This window comes from Sander lucioperca, chromosome 23 (assembly GCF_008315115.2).
Source record: "Sander lucioperca isolate FBNREF2018 chromosome 23, SLUC_FBN_1.2, whole genome shotgun sequence".
Lineage (NCBI taxonomy): Eukaryota > Metazoa > Chordata > Actinopteri > Perciformes > Percidae > Sander > Sander lucioperca.
Window position 1 is genome coordinate 13,620,866 of NC_050195.1, and position 21,335 is coordinate 13,642,200.

Consider the following 21,335-nt stretch of genomic DNA (forward strand, 5'->3'; position numbering starts at 1 on the left):
ACATACACATTTCTGTCACCTTTCAAAGATTATTTTATTGGTCTTTTGCCTTTATTGAAAAGCTCATTGTAGGGAAGCAGACAGTCCATGAGTGGAGAGAGGGGTAAAATGTAACAAAGGTCCAATTAGGTTATGGGGTGCCCCACCTTTCTATCACTTTGACTAAATAATTTTGACCCAAGGTCCACTTACAAGCTTTTCCCACAGCTTTCAACTGCAATCAGCAAGTGGAGTTGCCTCAGTTGTCATCACATGACATAAGTGTGAAACGTATGTCATTTGATCATACGGTATATGAGAGGAGACATTGTCTCTGTTAAAGGCTCTTGGTTCTTGTTCAGGGTACGTGCCATTTAACCAATTCAATTCAATACAATTCAATTTTATTAGTATTAGTATCAAATCATAACAAGAGTTATCTCAAGACACTTTACAGATAGAGTAGGTCTAGACCACACTCTATAATTTACAAAGACCCAACAATTCCAGTAATTCCCCCAAGAGCAAGCATTTAGTGCGACAGTGGCGAGGAAAAACTCTGTTTTAGGAAGAAACCTTGGACAGACCCAGGCTCTTGGTAGGCGGTGTCTGACGGTGCCGGTTGGGGGTGTGATGAACAGTGGCAATAACAGTCACAATAAAGATAATGGAACAGTGACTAGAAATAGTAGTTGTAGTAGTTCATGGTGTAGCAGGGCACTGCAGAGCGTTACAGGACGTAGCAGGGCACTGCAGGGCAGAGCGTAGCAGGGTATAACAGGGCATATGTAGTGTCCCCTACACCACGGCAGTCTTTCTTTTGGTTTGTGGTAAGTGCTCTTTGCGACTTGAAGACTCTTGTAAGATCTTCTGACAGTCTAGACACATACAGGAGTCTCACTGGGAAGCTTCTATTGGTCCCTGTTGAACAGTGTCTATCCTGGTCATAAGTCAGGGCAGGATTCTCATCATCCAATCCTTAAACCCATTGGCCCGGTATGCCCACTGGAGACAACTAAAGTAACCCCATTCACTTATGAATACCAACAGAAGTGGTTGCAAGCTCCGGAAATAGCTAGAGAGGACCCTGAGTTAGTGTTTTTTTAAACTATTATTCCATCAGTTTGTATTATTATTTCATATGATTGAATAAGTTCATGTTATGTTGTTATGTTTATGTAAAGCAGCTTTTTCTCACCTTGCACTCCACCGCTTTAGACTGCAGTTGTATTTTTGCTTTCTCTATTGGTCCAGGCTATAGAGAGTTCCAGAGAAATGATGACTAGGATGAATAACACAGTCCATTGAGTCATACTGAATGAATTGTAAGGGGGTGTTTCTAGCTCAATGCTAGTATTTTCTTAGCAGCCGTCAGATCAAAAAGAAAACTCTTCAGAGGGAAAGTGATGTGTCATCATTTTAAAGTAAAGCCTTTTGTAAAATAGAAATACAAGTTCTAATTACACGTCAAAACCCATTTGCCATTAGGGAGCATATCTGGGCATTCCCACATTGCATGTAAGTAAGTTTCCACTTCTTTCGGTTAAATAAACTTAGCACAAAAAGTAAGGACATTTGTGTTTGGTAGATTATTTCTCTGTGGTGACAATGGTTTTTGGCAATACATCTTATACAGTTGGAAAGCCTGTTTAGTTCCCTTTCAAATGGTGCCCCATTTGTAAGGAACATGCATTTGTGGGATGAGCAGCAGCGCTGAGTATGTGGGTTGCGCCCATGAAAAATTTACCAAATCTTCTCTGCCAATGCCAAACAGCTTATTCTGCCATTGACTCGTTTGGTGGACTGGATGATTCTGCCTATGGCAGTTGGATCATAGGGTCAAAGTGTGGAGAAGACGTGGAGAACGCTATGCTGATTGCTGCACCGATAGAGTAACACCTTTTGGTGGAGGCAGTGTGATGGTGTGGGGCGGCATCTCCCTCACTGGAAAAACGAGGCTTGTCATCACTGGAGGCAATCTCAATGCAAAGAGATATAGAGATGAGATTCTGCAACCAGTGGCAATCCCATATCTCCACAGTCTGGGACCAAACTCTATTCTCCAAGATGACAACGCTCGCCCCCACAGGGCGGGGTTTATCAGAGACTACCTCCAGAATGTAGGAGTGGAGAGGATGGAATGGCCTGCCAGCAGTCCTGACCTCAACCCCATTGAACACTTGTGGGATCAGCTTGGGCGTGCTGTTCGTGCCAGAGTGACCAACACAACCACGTTGGCTGACTTGCGACAAATGCTGGGTGAAGAATGGGATGCCATCCCACAGCAGTGTGTAACCAGGCTGGTGACCAGCATGAGGAGGAGGTGCCAGGCTGTTGTGGCTGTGTACGGTTCTTCCACACGCTACTGAGGCTCCTGTTTGTTAAATGAATAAATTGTTAAATTGCCAATATGTCTTGTTTCTTCAAACTTCAATCATCCAATCCACCAAACACCAAACATGTCAATGGCAGAATAAGCTGTTTGGCATTGGCAGAGAAGATGTTTTCATTGGCGCAACCCACATACTCAGCGCTGCTGCTCGTCCCACAAATGCATGTTCCTTACAAATGGGGCACCATTTGAAAGGGAACTAAACAGGCTTTCCAACGGTATAAGATTTATTGCCAAAAAGCATTGTTACCACAGAGAAATAATCTACCAAACACAAATTTCCTTACTTTTTGTGCTAAATTGTGGAACAATGCTGGAGTTAAAAACTCTTCCAAAGGACCAAGTAAAATCTATGTATACCTTTCTAATAACCAATACCCACTGCTTTATGAGCCATGTGCCAGTGACTGATAGGATAATAGACACCTTTATTGATCCCCAGCTGGAAAATGAGTGCATCGTGGTTTAATGGTGTTCTTCATATAGTACTGTCACTGTAAACCAATCCAGCCTACAGCTGTCAGCTCACGGGTGGGACACATCTGTCTGAGTCCCTCCTGATTATCATCCAATAGTCATTCAAACTCGACTCCCATCTCTCTCCCAGTGCCAGAGAAATAATTAGAGGACATCTTTCATCTGGTTTGCTTGGCTTTGCAAAAGTGTTACAGTATTTCCCCAAAATGAAAATGCTGCCAAAGCACAACATGTCTTTCCAAAATGTACTCACATTTTTGTCCCATTAGAGATGCTGGCCACACACACTGTTAGCAAGACAGAAGTGTACACTGCTGGAGGAGAAGTGCTGATGTCATCAGTGTGAGACAGCTGACAGGCGGATGGGGGAGTCCTGTCATGTTTGGACAGCCATAGCATTTCATTTCATTTCATTTCATTATTCAGTCTACTTCGGGGCCGTTTTCTTAACAGTGTGTATAAATAATACATTTCCACCAATATGCTTTCATTTATTTACTGAACAGAAAAGTGTAGCTGGCACTTTGTATTCTGTGTCAGCCCATATCATGGGAGATAAACAGCATATATTTAGGCAAATACATGAGGAAAAATAGGGACAGATATGTTATAATAGACTCCACAACTACTAAGATCAAGATTTTAGTTTTATCATTTTTGCATTTAAACTTAATAGATATTTATTATTGATGCTAAATTGGGCTCACTTTTATCATACAGGTACTATTTAATATAAAATAGTTTTTCTTAAAATCAACATCCCTGTTTCCACAACCCCAGTTTTTGGTACTTGTAATGCCAGGTTATGATGAATGAAGTAGTTTGTACATGTTGTCCTTCTATTTCTGAAGGCAAAGATGTTTAGAGCTGTTCTGAATGGCCATGCAATCATAGTGTTGCACTCAGTTGTACACACAAAAAGTGACTGAAGTCATGGAAATAGAGAGAAGATCAGATCCTGCTTCCTTTCTCCTGACAAATTGCTGTGCAAAATGGCAGTGATTGTCAGATTGCCAGTTTGGAAGAGTAACAAGAATTTTTTGGATGCAGTGAACGACTTTGGAAAGGTGTGGGCGGAGTAGGTGTCAGACACAGTTCAACCATCTGACAAGCTCCTCAATTGAGGCTTACTGACACCTTACAGGACAGCATGACTACCCAACAACCTATATGCATCCTGGTGCGGTCAAGTCACATTAAATATTTGCAAATTAAAATCTGTTCAACTAGAAGCTGACTCTTGCGTGTATTTAGGAGCCAGACAGGAAGTGGGAGAATCTTTTTCAGTGAATGTGCTGACAGAGCAGCTTTCATTAAAACAAATGGGCCACCATGTGTGTATTCCTTACCCATGGTATCCATACTGTACATTACTTGAAACAATGATTAAATGGAAATAAAGACGTGGCTAGGAACAAATCCCATGCAAATGCAATCTGAAGGTCACCGGACGGAAAGCATGGATTCCCTCATTCCACACAACTTTGGATTCAGTCATGCCACCTGGCACTTTTCAGAGCGTACACACCGGTCCAGTCCCCCAACAGTCGTTAAGAGTGATAATCCTATAATCACCGCAATCCTTAATGGGCTGTTTTGCTCTGAAGTGTCTCAGGCTACAGTGTGTACAGCGTCTCCCTCTGCCTTAACGAGGTTATGCAGATTTATGCAAATTAGGTCTAATCCCTGGAACGCTGGGGTCTTTAAGTTGGTTAGCTGGCCTTTTCTGTGTGACCGCTCTTGGGGTGACAGAGGCGTCACGGTGAATGAGAGAGGGAGTCCGAACAGGTGAGAGGGAGACAAAGGGAGAATGGATGAGAAAGGTGTGATCAAGTTTTAGAAGAAACCGGAGGAGGGAGACTTGATGAATGGGAGGACGAGAGTGAAAGGGCAGCTGCCAGGAGATAAAGCAGTGACAAATAGAGGTACAGGCAAAGGGCTGAGAGGAGAAGGACAGCAAAATACTGGGAGCTGCCAAAGCAGCCGGACGGTCGCACGTGGCTGTTTTGCTTTTATACTCTGTCAACTTTGGATTTCAAAAGATAGGAGGTGATAAACAGGCACTCCCACCCACTTATTGATCCCAACGCCCATATTTGAAGGTGATAAATTAATTTTGGGTTTTGAATTTTGACTGTTTGAGATGATAAGGCAATAAGACTGGGTAACATTATAAGACAATGTCTAGTAACATTTCATAATTTTGTTTCTAAACAGCAGCAAATGTTTTTTCTCCCTGTTTCAATTACTTATCATAAACATGCATCAGTCATGCTCGCATCACATTCTGTTTTAGATTGCTGCAGCACTGTACTGTATCAAACAGCTGTAGGCTGGCTGGGTTGTGCACTGTCATCGTGCAATAAGTAGGTTACTGGGGTTATGCAATATGTTAGTGGTGCAATACATGGGCTGTTGGATTGTTCAATATGTCGTTATGTACTGCATAGGTTATGTGGAAATGTGTCATTTGTGAAATGAGTTGGCTATTTGAGTTGTGCATTATGTCATTTTGTGCAATACATAGGCTATTGGGGTTGTGCAATATGTTAGTTGTGCAATACGTAGGCTATTTGGGTTGTGCATTATGTCAGTGCACTGTCATTTTGTGCAATACGTACAGGGTTGTTCAATTAGAAACTGCCAATGAAAGGAGGAGTTAATGTGCTTACTATACCTGTCTAATGTATATGAGAGCATGTTTTGTGTTGCATGAACGTATGTGTTGAGAGATGCTTATTTTCTGTATTTTGTGTTGTCCTTGTAAAGCTGCGGAACAGACAGAGTCCAAAACTAATTTCCCTTTGGGGACAATAAAGTATATCTTATCTTATCTATCTTATCTGTTTTTGTGTGTGCAATAGATTGTGACATATACCGGTTTAGCTGTCTAAACTATCATTATACGTATTTACTGAAAGCTAAAACTAGACACAAATGGCCCACAAAGTAATGCATTAATCATTGTCTAATGTGAAAAAGTGTACTGCATTTTATTTTTATTTTGAATCATTTTCTTCTTTTGTGCTTTGTTTCAGGGAAGATGCGGCCCTTTTTATAGCTTTACATCAAAGTGTGAAATAAAGCTGGCAAGGTGCTGTTGATGCATTCAAACTTGTCTCATCTTTTCCAAGAAGAAACACAGCAGAGATGCACTGTTTGATACTTTAGTCTGTGGGGTACACATTTTTAGAAAGGTACAGTCAATTAGAAGCTGATGATGTGGAGGGAGATATAAGTCTACCAGAGATGCTTCTGAAGTGTGTATCATCTTCTGAGAAAACAGATCGGGAGCTTGTCTTTCCCTCGTGCAGGCACAAACAGCTCTGACTTTGAAAAAAACAGACTTTTAAAAGTGTTTTTGTAAAAGCTGGACTCAGAGCATCTGCAGATTTTCATAAATTCTCACAGGGGAGCCGGCTTTATCAAATTTAGAAAAAACCCAACTGCATTGACTGATGAACTTGATCATGATGCAATTACCAAGCAACTCACTGCAACCATTAAGGGAAAGAAATAAAGCATTTGGTCTCCATGTCTATTTTCTCTCCATGGCCAATACATTTTTCTGTCCTGATCTTTATCAATCATGTTACATTACATTAACCAAATATTATATGTATTAATGTTTGTACACTACCCAATGCACGTGATCTGCCTAATTTCTAGTACGTTTGGTCAATAACACGCTTTGATTAACATGTTTAGATGTAACTACATGTTTACAAGCTTCCTTTTCCAAATACAAGTTATACAAAACTTGATTATCACACATTGAATCAACAACTTATGTATGAATTGTGCTTCGAATGGTCTGCAAGAAAAACATTTAGCATGACAGGTCATTCAAACCAGGCACATAATAAATAACATTTCTTTTCATTGTGAATATTGCATTAAAAAACACATACTAAGTTGTGTGCTGTTTGCTGTTTATATTAGTTTAGACTGTGAGGTCAGATTTGTCATAACGTTATACTTGCAGACAGCTAGAGTCAATATAGATTCAGATGTGGCCTTTATCTGTGCAAATAAATGGTCAATCAAAATTTTGGTTTTGATATCAAACTGAACTCTGTGCACCTTGTACGTGAACCTAACTTCCAAAAACATTCCAATATACACGTTATGAAATAATACATAAATGTACTGTTTACTAAGTAAATGGATTGATTTTCTTGTAGGAGAGAGGACTTCACAACTGTTGCCCTAAAATGCAAATCCTAATGGATATGATTCCTACTGTAATATATACCAACCCTTCTACAGGATCACTGTGCACCATTGTCCTGGTGGTCAAGACAGATTAATAACTGCAGGATCATAAGTTAGATTCTTTCAGCAGCCTTATCAAAGCGTCCTTGACTAGAAGCTGAAACTGCTGTGTCTCAGGGCTCCAAGTCTGTCTTATCTTTATAGTTGGAATAATCAATCAGACAATCTAAAACTCCTACATAATGATAATGTCCTAGGTTTTGGACTAAATGTTCTCTCGTGGTGTGTGTGTGTGTGTGTGTGTGTGTGTGTGTGTGTGTGTGTGTGTGTGTGTGTGTGTATGTGTGTGTGTGTGTGTGTGTGCGTGCATGTGCGTGTCGTTTTAATTTCTCCATGAACTTTAAACACAAGGTACATAAATTGTGTGTTAGCTAAAATAATTAATTCAGTTAGCAAGGCCTGATAGAGGACTTCAAAAATAAACTAGTACATCTGGCAAAGTATGCAGACATTTGGTTAAAGAGGAATACACAAAGAGACAAACGGATAAATATAAAATCTACAAACAAATTGTACTGAGATTCAGTTCAGTGATACAGTATACTACTGTAAAAAAGAGGAGGCACTGAGACAGACAACCCGCTAAAAAGGGAAATTCAAGAAAATCATAATATCTTATTATATAATGACTAAGTATGATTTTTTTTTTTTATCCCAGGCAAATAATCTTGTCAAACACAACTTGGACATATTAGACAAGTTTCAATGTAACTTGCCTTGATTTTTCTTAGCAAGATATTCAATCTACAGTATTTTTTAGCAAATGTTGACAACAAACAAGTCTGAAAAGTAATTTGCATCACACTTACATCAAACCACTATTTAAATATAGCTTATCTTAATACATGTAGTACATGTTTTTCTGTAGATGTTAAATAGATTATTGGTTGAGTTGTACTTCAGGTTTGGATCACTGCACTAATAGTTTGCAACTTTTGTTTAACTGTAGCCACAATATCCTGTAATTACAAGATAATGCTAAATGCTAAAACATAATGTAACAAGAATAAAGTTTGCTGACATTGTAAACATTAACATGATGGGGTAAGCATTTTAAGGCCACAGTGTTTTATACTGACTAGTAAGCTTCTTTTAAGAAAGTCATTTTTGCTTGCCCCATTGACAGATTTTTAGACCAATCATATTTTTGTAGTTTACAGAAATATTTAGCTTGGTTGTTGAGGGTATTTTTATGGAAAGTTTGAACTCACAAGCACACACAGACCTCTTCTCTCTCAGCACCCCCCAGCAGGTGCCATGTTGCCCATTTGGATGCATGCCCATTTGAGATGTGAAGCCAGTTATGCATGGCAGAACAGAGGGCATCTGCTGGGCACCAGAGAGATGGAGAGGAGGAAGGACAGAGAGAGAGAGAGAGAGAGAGAGAGAGAGAGAAAAAAACACAGGTTGTCAAACGAGACAAAGAGCAGAAAGAAGGAGGGAATGAGGTGGGGAAGGAGGGCAGCGAAAGAGAAGAGTGTTTACAAGCTCCAAGATTTTACAAGTCTGTGTGTGCGCTCCTGTCTGTGTGCGCGTTCTTTTGTGTGTCTGCTTGGTAACGCTTGGGTGTATGAACGAGAGAAAGGGAAGAAGACAGGAGAAGAGACAGAGAGAGTGTGATTTCACACCAATAAGGTGCAATCATGAGGCATTGGCTCACTCCTGACCTCAGCACCAGTGTGGCTGTGTTGCTGTTTACACCCTCCGAGTGAAACAGATGGGGCAGAGAAATAAAGCTAAGCACCAGAGAAAAGCCTCACTACTGTACTGGTACACTATAGTAACTACTAGAGCCTTTGTATACAGTAGAAGATATTTGATACTGTTTGATTTTCTAAACATCTGGAGGATGACCATGAAGCTGTAGGGAAAGGGTTCCATATCACTGAGACACACCAAGAGTCAAATTTGACAAATCCAACAATTGAGCCGTCAGATGGAACCCTCAAATGTCTCCTCGCAGCCTAATCCATGTATGCAAGCCAAATGCTGTTGTGTGTGTGGAACATTTGCATGTACGCTGCAGCACTTACATGTCTTTTCACAGAAGCACAGACGTCATCTCTTCCTTCCTGCATTGGGAACATCGAGGCTCTGCGCCTTATGCAACTCTAAGCCAAGCTCATCAAAGCAAGGAAGCACAGAGCTCTAAAAGCTCAGTTTGACTGACACGAGCTGGAGAGGAAAATTACAGAACATTGAAGGCAATAGATCTTTTTGACGCTTTTGAAGTTGTTACACTTTATGTTTCTTTTCAAATTTGTATACATTTTGCTAATACATGATGTCGTTGGTGGTGGTATACTGTAATTCTATTACTGGAATGTTATTCTGTAGTCCTAGAACGTTTTACCATTGATACTTTGTAGTTCTTAGTTGGAGACTTTAATTCTTCTATACATTGGAACTCTTCAGTCTATTCTACATATTTCTACAGAAATAGTGCATTTGGGGCAGTGGTGCAGGAAAAAATCTGGGTGGGGAAAGTGAAAGAGCAGCGCTTGTCCCTCCCTCATTACCACCACTGAGGTGCCCTTGAGCAAGGCATTTAACCTCCAACGGCTCCAGTGGCCAGCAGATCAGACTGTGGTTGTACCGGGCAGCTTCCAGGTATGAATGTGTAACTGTGTGAATGTGATCAGGGTGTTCCTGCAAAAGAGAGGCTTCCTCTCAGTGAACCTTTTCCTGAATTAATAAAGGTAAAACAAAAAAAACTAAAAATAAATAAGGGATATAAGGGATATCTGCTGCCCCTACTCCTGAGGTCTCCTCAATTTCTCCTGTTGAGGTTCGGTCATGCCAGAATTCAAAATTGGCAACATTTTGTGGCAAAGTCAATTAATTTAAATTGAAGTAAATCTGTGCAAATTTTTTGTGTCGAGTTCAGCTTTGATGAAACTTGACACGCACATTTAAGGGAATGGAGAGCCAGGGTCCAAAATGGAGGAAGCTATTGTAGCCTTTTACTGTGTCCGTGTTCCATGCACCTTTATTGGTCCCTCCTTTGCTGGAGTACAAACTCCTCCACAAATAAGACATGGCTTACGAGACAAGAGTCAATGGTACAAATAGGTCTTTTGAATAAACTGTTAATGTATTGTCCCTTTAGCTAGTAAGTTAAGCTTGTAAACTGTTCCACTAGTCTAAGCCAAGACCTGAAACAGTGAAGCACTAGTTGTTTTTTTTAGCAAATGTCACTCAAACTGTTTGGAACTATTATCAGCTGTGGATTTTAACACATCTGGTGCATTAGGCAGTATTTCCAGCAGCAGGATGGTGTATGTTGGATCGACTCAAAATAAATGAAAGTCTTATTATCTGATACAGTGCATGTAATGAAGGAGCATGTCACCTAGTGCATCAGTGTGGCTCACTGATGTGTTTATAATAGTTTGTGGACAACAATGGAGCTCTATGGCAAAGAGGAATAATAAGATATATCAGGCTTTGGATACATACACAATACTTGTCACTAGGATGTTCTCTTCACATTTATTACTCCATCTAAGCCATGCTTCTAATACATTTTATAAATGTCTCAGTCTCGATATTAAAGGCTCAAAAGTCCCACCTGGTTTACTCTAACATATCAGTTAGCCTAAAAGTGGAACCAACCACTTGTCAGCTTAGTCTATATGATCAGAATTAGCTGGCAAGCACTTGAATTGCATTGTAATAGTTAACATTCAGTGTACTGCACGATATACTAAAAAAAAAAAAAGTAGAAGAACGCAGTTACCTGGAGATGACTTCTATTAAGACTATTCCTGTGTGTGTGTGTGTGTGTGTGTGTGTGTGTGTGTGTGTGTGTGTGTGCGTGCATGCGTGCGTGCATGCGTGTGTGTGTGTGTGTGTGTGTGTGTGTGTGTGTGTGTGTGTGTGCGTGCATGTGTGCATGTGTGTGTGTGTGTGTGTGTGTGTGTGTTTGTGTGTGTGCATGAGGGTGACTGTGTGTATGTGGGGGAGTCAGGGGGGCAGTTGCCATGGCGATGAAGTGTTGGTACTTCAGCTGTAGAATGGTAACATCCTCCCTGGAGGACAGTGGCTTTCAGGCTTGTAATTGGGCAAGTTTTCTCTAAGGAGCACAGACAACCACACATGACCCAAAAGGTTGCTATGACCTCATATTGAGGTTGAATCTGTTGTTTGTTGTTGTCAAGGAGGCACGCAATCTGTATGTGCAGTCTAATCTGTGTGGAGCAGCATGGCATGGAGGATCACTGTACAGTAAACAGAGAGGGTTACATGCACAAAGAGTCAGTGTAAAGTGAAAAAGACAGGTCTACAGTCAGGGGATAACTGTGCACAAAATACCTTAGCTGGAAACCATGGCATGCATGCTGCATCGACTGATCCAATTAGTTTTTGTTTTAAAAAGGTGAAATCTAATTTCTTTTAAAACGTCCAAATAGAAGTATTCAGAACAAATACAAAACAAGGCAACAGTAAACACTTTGTCCCCCATGAGTTATGCATTCTCTGTTTGGGCCACTAGCTATGAGTAGGACTACCTTTGGCCAATCAGTGCAATTTCAAAATGTGCCAACGTGGACAAATGAGATAGCCTGGCTCCGCCCTCCTACGTACTTACGCTGAATTTTCATTTCCCTTCAGTACTACGTCTGGGTTCGCGGTATAGTCTTGGGTTTTCTCCAGCCAAATTTTTGGCGGTCCAATCAGTGAAGACAGGGAGTGGCTGAGAACGATGACGTTGAAGCCGTGCTCTAGAGTTGTAGTTCCGTAATAGCGGCGGAGAAAGATGGGGGCGGAGAACGATGGGGGCAGAGAAAGATGGGGGCGGAGAAAGATGCGAGCGAAGCCATTCGGTCCGTTGTGGTAACACTGCCGAATATCCAGAAGTTAAAGCCCGAGCAAGAACAATCTTTGCTGAGTTGTGTTGGTGGCCATGATGTTGTGGCCCTCCTCCCCACGGGGTTCAGGAACAGTTTGATTTTCCAGCTCGCTCCGTTAGTGGTGAAGGAGTTGGCTAAGGCTACCGCTAGCGAAATATAAGCCGATCGTTGTTGGTCTCCCCTCACGACCAAACGTTAGCGATTGGTTATGGCAGATCCAGAGTGGCTCTGGGCAGATCCAATAGTTTTAAACTTCAAGTACCCACCTTCAAGGAAGTTAACACTTGTCAACGGAGAGAGGCCAGACTCTCTGTACAAATGAAATGGACCAGAGTCTGGTAGGACCAGGCTACAAATAAGAGGCAATTTTCGTGAAAATAGGATTATCTGATATTATGCGTATCATTTTGGATATGACACAATGGAGCTATAACAGATTATTCCATGAAATTTGATCAAAATCTAATCAGTAGCACATCTTTGACACTGAAGGCCTGGAGCCAATCACTCCCTGCCTTGAAGAGAAGAAAGACATGACAAAATGAAAACAGAGCATAAGAGATCAATGTTATATTATTAAGGATATTCTTTTCTATTTTCAGTCATCATTATGTGAACACATCTGTATCTGTAATGGATAACATAAGGCCTGATCATCCTTACTAAATAATCAAAGATTGTGCTGTGCCAGTGGACACATCAATAATCTCTATGAAAAACACCTTCAACCTCTTTTCTGTCTAATAATCATATAAACATCTGTATCCTGGGTATCCATTTTTAACAGCTACTGTACATTACTGTCCAGGCTGCATGTTACCTGCTTGATTTGTATGTATTCCCTGGTTGGATCAGTGTACTTTGTACTGCAAAGGTCTCTATATACTTTAGGGAGATCATATTCCATCATATGCATTATGTTTGATTCATAAAACATACACGTTGCATAATTCTATGTTATACGCTACAATGTATCTTGATGATTGACGAGTCTCAAATGAAGTTAAATCTGAAAACACTTATATCTTTAGCATTGTGATTGGTGGAGAGCTTGGTATTTGCCTGTATGTAAAGGTACAGCTTATAAATTTAAAGGCCAAAGGGAAATCCAGTTCATCCGACCTGAGATTTGTGCTTCTCTGTACACAATTCATAGTATATTTCCCTTTGTTTTCAATTATTCATTTTATTTAAAAAAAAAACAACGTACAGTAATGGACATAAATGTTACCATTTGATGTAGACCTATGTAAAAGAGTTTGCTTAAAGAAAATTTTCATCCGCAGTCCCTTAAACATACAATACGTAAGTTTCTGCTGCTAGGGGTCAATCAAAACAAGGATTTTTTGATGACGTTGTGAAGTTGCGTTGGATCATGGGAGTTGTTGTCGTCATTGTTAAACAACCACCATTGCCGATGAAAGTGTGTCTGTTCACGGACAAGTTCATTTATTGAAGTTGTATTCAACGCTTAGTAACGTTTATTCATGTCACCCTAATGAAGTAGTCACAGTGTTTCCCACATAACGTCAATCTAACTATATAGTAAAGTTTATTCATGTCATGTCATCCTAATGAATGAGTCGCAGTGTTTCCCACATAACGTCAATCTAACTATAAAAGCATGAATCTCTGTCTGTATGTGTGCGAGTGTCTCAGTCGGTCATTGGAAAATCCTGAGAAACGTTATCTGATCTACTTCACACTTGACGGGTGTATATCTGGGTACCCAGTGCAGTGAATTTGGTGCAGCTTGTAAACACGACACGTTCAACATTAATTAACTGTGAATAAAACGAAACTGTCGTACTGAAATCAGCCGCAAGTCGTCTGCAGCAGGCTACCGGTGACTATTTTGAAATGGATACCTCTGCTGTGTATTTCAAAAATGTGTGAGTTTGTCACATTAACTTACAACACTAATAATGTTACTGACGGGAAAATAACGTTACCTAAACTTACAATTTATGCTAATCAGGTTGCACAGAAAGAGCGCACAGATCACCTCGTTCTAAGGGAAAGCACATTTACAGTGCAAATCTGCAGGACCACAGCGTATTCAGCAGGAACCATTGTGTACACAGCCAGCGTACGTAACATGAAGTCATGCATCACAGCATATACACAATAAATATGTGTGTCCATCAGCTGAAAATAAAATTCACCAAAATGATCAAGAGCAGATGAATGAATGTGCAGTGTACTACCGTGTGGAAGCCCCCCCACCATGTTTAAAGTCCAATCAATAGATGAATTTACTGTATAAAATACATATTTTCTCAGTTTTAATGTGCAGCAACAACTCTGAAATTAGTAAGGATGTCTAAACAGCTGCTAGTGTCCACTGACCCTTCGCCACTAGTTCAATACCCACAGCCATTAGAGACCATGTCATCACAATCATCAGCAGGCTGTAGATGGCCCAAAAGCCTGCAACAATCAATAGACAACTATTCTGAAGATATGAGTCACAGGGAAAGCATTTGGAAATTTATCTGCCTCTCAGTTGTAGGTTTTGTTGCCGTGTAACACTGAAGCACTCCTCTCATAAACATCCACCACAAAGAGACGCTTCCTACTGCACGCTGAACCAATGTAAATCTGCTGTAAAGAAACATTTAAGATATGAACACGGTCGGCAGCGTTCCAATGAGCAGTAGAATATGTTCACCTTTGCAGAGTTATCCACGCTCATCAGGATGGAAAAATAAGTACTGCAGGATTAATGTCAATTACCCAACTCCAACGTCAATTATTCAACTTGGCTGCACTTATGTGGAGTCCATTCTCAGCACCTCTGTGTCAGGATAAAGGGTGGTTTCGCACCTGGTTTGAAGCTCTGCTGCTGCTGTGACTCTTGGGTGTTGCGAACGCAGCAAGACATCACTTGCTGTTCCAAAGCAGCCTTGCGAACAGCTTAACCCAAGAGCATATGGTAAGTGGTGGAAGGCAGACTGCATTTTTTAGCATTTAGAAAAGGGTATCTCAAGAGTTCAATCTTACGTGCTCCTAAGGGACTGTTCATTATTTATTTCAGGGGCCACCGGAGGAGTTTTGGGACCTTTAGTCAAAATAGACCTGACCCTCCCTTCACCAGCAATAGATTTTGGATGACTCTCCAAAATGATATGGAAAACAGAGATGACCCTCCCCAACAATTCATTGATGCCTTCTGTACTGCTTTGCACTTGGCAAAGATATACAGATAACCATTGTTTTTTTGTTTTTTTTTTACAACAATGAGATATGTGACTAAACCTCTGCATTCTCATCTTACACATCCCACTCCTCTGTTATGGTGTGGTGGCCATTTCAGTAGATTTACTCACTAACATTGTTGTGGAAACACAATAAGCATGGAAACTAAATGCACACTTCATGCATTACTGCATTATTTCAAATACTAAGTTACTCCTCTAGTAAACTAGTATTCACATGAAATAAAACAATAAAACATTGAGACCATTCAGCAAAGCACACTGGGTAATTCAACACTGGTTGCTATGGACTCGTCACTAGGCTTCATCACTCATTGTATATTTTAGCTATATAGGTAAAGCTGCCAAAACTGAACATTATTCAAAACTCCATTTCTCAGACGAGCGTCAATTTGGGAGCTCGCATGCTACCACTTCTTCCTTCTCAAATTGTTGTTTATGTATATATATATAATATCACCGGGACCGAATGGATATTTGAGTCGGGTATGGCTGCAGTCTGGAGACCTCCCGTCTCATGCCCTCCCGGCTTGGTGCAGTCCGCAAGCTTTGACTTTTCAAAATAAAAGCTTGCGTCTGGTTCGTTATGTTTTTGTACGGTGTTTTGGATGTTTTTGAACTAAACGGTACGGCAATCATGCTAATGAATAACATTATTTTTTCATCAGATGTCTTAGTTACAACACGATGGAGCTAGCAAAGCAGTTTTGTGTTTATATGTGCAAGCGGGATTTATTCAGTTTGGTAAATCCCACGGTCTCTAAGCTACAGTTAAAATTGTCTGGCTGACTAAACAGGGAGGGACCCATCTACTAGCAATAGGGGCCGAAACTGAGAGAGCGACATGGAGCTACATGGATAAATATGCATCAAACAAGCCACTTTGAAATGTTGCTGTTCTTACGAATACAAAAGTTGGGTGACCCTCACCCTAGACTAAAAAAAATTGGATGACCCTTCCCTCAACAAAGAATAAAAAGACATGACCCTCCCCTATTTTCCTCCGGTGGTCCATTCCATAAATACCGAACGGTCCCTAAGGGGAGCAATTGGCATTTAGATTCTTTAAAGGTCAAATGTGTGGGAATATCTCCCATCTAGCGTTGAGATCATATATCGCAGTCAACTCTCTCGTACCACGCAGTTCAAAGTACGTATTACAGCTACGGAAGCCTTCATGCTTCAAAAAGCCAGTCTCTTGCTCTTTTCAATATCCTTTCTCTTTTACTGGGTGAAGAAGAAGAAGACTCCTGTTCCTGAAATTTGGATTTTGAATACGTGTGGTCCTCCATGTTTCCTTCTTCAAACTTGCCGGGGCCGGGTAGTTACGATACCCATTAGCAGCATTAGCAGCACCTGTGAGTTTATCATGTGACAGCAAAAACGTGAAAGGCGGAGCAGTATGTCCTGTATGTCCCTTACCGGCTAACGTATTTAAAGACGGAGCATGAATATAAAGCATCTACCCCAGTTCATGTGAATGCAAATGTTAAATTTTAAAAAAGCTAAAAGGAATTGATGGTGGTGGTAAATATTCATGAAAAAGGACAAGTTTGCGAACGGGCAACACAGATTTTGATAATGAACTAAACACGTTACACACTGGGCCTTTAACAGGACATTTAAATCTACAATATGTGTATCTTGCATGAAAAGCTGAACTGACCAAATGTGAACTATTCACATAATCCACTTTTTCCTCACACCTAACAACTATCACATCCTTATTTTTTCATCAGCCCTGTGGTGAATTTCCGCAGGGAACGTGCTGTTGTGGCTGCTGAGGCACATTTGAAGTCGGGTCACACACATTCAGAGATGGAAAAAAAACATGAATGATTTGCATCAAAGATAACACCACCGCAGGAAAGTGAGGACGGATGAAGTCTGTGTATTTCAATATATAGACAGCTTTAAATTGCATGCTCATCATGGCCTCTATGAAAAATTTAGTAGCTTGGATATATTGTTTGTTTTTGTAGCTTATACCTTATTGTAGGATATGGATTTTTTCATTCAAGGGAGAAAGAAGAAAAAATGCATGTGCATACTGGAATAGTTTTTTTGAGATGTCCAATAGTTTCTGTATGAATACTATTTTACATATCCACATCAACTGAGCCAAAGATAATAGATCCCATGCCCATGGAAGCAAATTTACAGTGCAAACCTGCAGGACCACAGCGCATTCAGCAGGAACTACTGTCTACACAGCCAGCGTACTGTAGCAAGTAAGCAGCACGTTAGCAAGCAGCAGCTTCAAGTCTGTGTCTACTACACAGTATGTGTTCAGGCACAGTATCAAAGTAAGTTTTTATAAATAACCACTTACTGTATTTGCGGGTTGCTGCTTAAATCATTGAGACAAAACTTGACTGTAAAACAGCAATGGGTTTATTTCCCCAAAACTAATTTAGGGGTAAAAAAGCAGCACTAAAGACTCCCCTCATATCATCGTTTGGTGAATTTTATTTTTGACTGATGTACTGACAAAACTGCTGACACATTTAAATATGAAGTCATGCATCACAGCATATACACAATAAATATATGTGTGTCCATCAGCTGAAAATAAAGTTCACCAAAATGATCAAGAGCAAGATACTACATTTTTCCTAAATTTGTTGTGTGGAGACAAACATTTTACAGAGAACTCAACTGAATGTAAATGCAGGAAAAGTACAAACCAATTTATAAATGAAGTCCCAGATCTGGTTGATTAAATTGTCTCTGTCGTATATACATGTACAACAGGGTTTCTTACACAATACAATATGTCGAGTGGAAACGGTCTTGGTGTGATATGTGTGGTGACAACAGATGCCCATTGTTTGTTCCTTAATCATCTCCTCTGAGGCCGAGCATCAAGTATCAATAGAACATTATTTTAAAAGCAGTCCCATCCTGGAAAAGAAATGGCTCTGCCACGCTTACTCTACCATGAATTTGGTTTTTTCCTCCCTTCACTATGTTCCGCATGAGATGGTTTCTATCACATAATGTAAAGCTGAACAAACCCAGCCTCCAGTATGAATACTATTTTACATATCCACATCAACTGAGCCAAAGATAATAGATCCCATGCCCCCAAAAGCACCTACAGTCCATGTGTTATTTTGTTGCAGATTGCTTTTACTGACAAAATTTGTCAAGACAACAGTAGCATGAGACATGAGACAAAGCGAGACGATGTACAGAAACTAAACTAATCTGATTTGTTAAAGAGTTGTACTGGATGGCTGTGATTACACACTTACGGCCCACCACAAGAATCATTTCCTGGTTGCAGCTGCAGGGTTCAGATCCACAAATAACAGACTTCAGCAGTTCAAAACTACATAAGCTGTTGTTGTTTATTTGTTTTTTTAGGAAGCCTATTAAAAATTAGGCTTTTGGCTGAATCTGGCATTTTGTGTTTATTAATATGCACTGTACCTGTCAAATCAAATAAAAATAAAAGGTAAAGATAAAGATGTTTTGATCAGAAATTAATCTGGTGGAAAATAAACCCATCTAAAGTCAGTCTCACACTGATAGTATCATGTTCTTAGGGTTGATCTTTGAAAGGAAAAGTAATGTTTTCTGACATTTTACCTGGTTTCTGTTTATCAAATGTATCACACATGTTCTAATCTCCGCTGATGTAACATCTCTGCACCACCATGTGACTATTACCATGCATCAGCAAACATATTATTGAGGCTAATTCTGGAAAACAAAATGTCAACTGGAAGCCTACTGTTGCCTACATCATCAGGATGCCATTTTCAAAGCTTTTGAGTCAAAAAAAAAATGAATTATTACAAGTGGGCCTCAGTAAAAGAAAACAGAATGAATTGTTATATAGATTATCGTACAGAAGGTAAGCAAACAATGATCTTACTTTGACTGTCGAATTTCCTGATGATGGTGTCCAGGAAGGTGTTCTGCGGAGCCACATGGCCCCTCCGGACCGGCATCTTCGCTGCGGTAGCCCCTGGACTTTGAGAGACTTTGCAGGACTTTTAATAATCTCACACCGAAGCTGTGTTTCCAGTCCCCGCAGCCGAGCGCACAATGCTCACTGCGCTCACTGCATGGAGACTCAACACTGACAGGTTCAGTGGCAGTAATCCGGTGGCCAAAGTTTCCCCAAGTTGGTCAGAGAGACGGTAGATTATCGTGGCTCTCCAGGAGAAAGTGAGGAGAGGAGAGTTCTGAAAAGGAGGCGCGATGTACGCACGGCAGATCTGGGCCGTTTCCAGCCTCCAGTTTCCAGGTTAAGAGGAGCGAAGGTGTCTGTTTCTGTCCCCCGAGGGGAGGGCCGCCTGTCAGGTGATATTTCCTCCTGGTCTCACACTCGGTGGAGCACAGCAGACCTCTCATCCTGCACTACAGCCAGCTCCTGTGAAGCAGACTGGGCGAGCTTCCCGACGAGCGTCGTTGGAGCCATAGTTGGGGCGCTGGGCTGCGCGTTTTTATTTATTTATTTCTCATTCCACCTTCTCTCTCTGCCTCTAAATATCTGTGTTTTAACTGGAGGGAGAAGGAACACAATGATGATTAACAGGAAAAAGCAGAGCGCAGATCCGCAGCTTGACTCGTCCTTGATGTGTGTTTTTGGAGGTGTTCTCTGTATCTCTCCTCCTCCTCGCTGTGCGCTCTGGCTGATGACTTCAGCTCCACCGGCGTCTAGCTGCGCCTCTTTTAACCCTTTGCTCATCGGGAACTGCTCACACTTATGATGGATGAAGAAGTAGATGCGCTCCCAGCTACCCAAATACTCGCCGAAAAAAAACCCTTTGTAGCCTATTACACCCGATGTTCCCAAAGTGGGGCCATGGGTACTCTTGTGTGCTACGGGCCCCAGTATCAATAACGAATGTTATTATAAATTATTCACGTGTTAAAATTGGGGGGAAAAATGACACACAGGGTAAGCCCAACTACTTAAGCATTTATGATGGAGCTGGTATCAGATAAAAGAGGAACGTGCTCTGTGTGTTGCACCCATAGAGTCTATGGTTACACCCAAACCTCCCCGTGAACACGTATCAATAGATTAAAAATAACGTGACATTTACACGAACTGCCGTGAGACCTGGTTGGTACACCGCAGCTTTATCACCTGCTCTGAAAGGCTGCGGCCAAACGGCTGCTGGTAACAGGTGTTTAAAGGTCGGCTTTAGGCTGCATTACTGTCTTGCTGTATGGGAGGGACTCATTTGAGAGTGAGACATAAACACACGTGCGGCTGTCTGTCCCATTGTATGTGCACTGTTTCCCCACTAAGGAACATTTAGGCCACCTGAAGTGAAGCGTCTCTTTTTTATGGTGAAGAAGTGTGGCTGCTCCTGAATCAGTGACTTTCATGTAAATATGCCGAGGAACTGCACTTATGATGGTGCTGCTTCTTTGTGTTTCAGGGTTAGATGGGGATTCCCCACTCAGGCTGCTCAGCTACGTGACGTCACATTGCCGGGGTTCCCCCCTGCCGTCATGCTTGGGATGATGCCTTTACGTACTGTCGGATATTGTGGGTTAGGCTGAAGCGCACACGAATTATTGACCAGTTCTATTTAGTCAGTGCGTTTTATATGGTTATCTTTGTATCTATGTATAACTGTTTTTCAAACATTGAATCAAAGGACTGTAATGTGTAGTCTAGTCTTTGTGTAAGGAATGTACTGCAGTTAAGCCATGTGGTTTCTGCAACTACAATTTAAAACATAGTCAACGAAATTACAGGGAAATTACACTTGATTGTACAAATTATCTAACTAAATCCACATCATATATGTACTGTACACACACACACACACACACACACACACACACACACACACACACACACACACACACACACACACACACACATCTCACAACATACTGAAATGTCATCAAATGTATGCAAATCCATCCATTAAAAATGACTTAGATGATGAATGGCTTTCAATGAGGTCATACTGTTTTTCTTTTTCTTAATGTTGCAGAATGTTGAGATTATACTAATTCTGTACACACTGGCTTCACATTGGGATGCCTTTTGAATTTTGTTTGATTTGTGGAAAGATATGAGTGGATCTATTGTTACATCATGAGTTCAAGCACCGTGGAATTATTGTTATCATTTAATGATTAAAATAATGTAGGTCATACACT

General features: G+C 40.8%; 1 protein-coding gene across 2 annotated transcripts in view; it reads right to left on the reverse strand.

Moving 5' to 3' along the window:
- Positions 1-19,902, reverse strand: part of kcnh2b (potassium voltage-gated channel, subfamily H (eag-related), member 2b) — a 319,040-nt gene extending 299,138 nt beyond the window's left edge. Inside the window, exon 1 of one of the 2 annotated variants that reach the window (XM_031298279.2) lies at positions 19,078-19,902. In XM_031298279.2, coding sequence (XP_031154139.1) covers positions 19,078-19,153 — 76 coding nt within the window. In that variant the 5' untranslated portion in view covers positions 19,154-19,902. The remainder of the gene's footprint in view (positions 1-19,077) is intronic. The other variant, XM_031298278.2, reaches the window with a different exon arrangement.
- Positions 19,903-21,335: the final 1,433 nt, after the last annotated feature.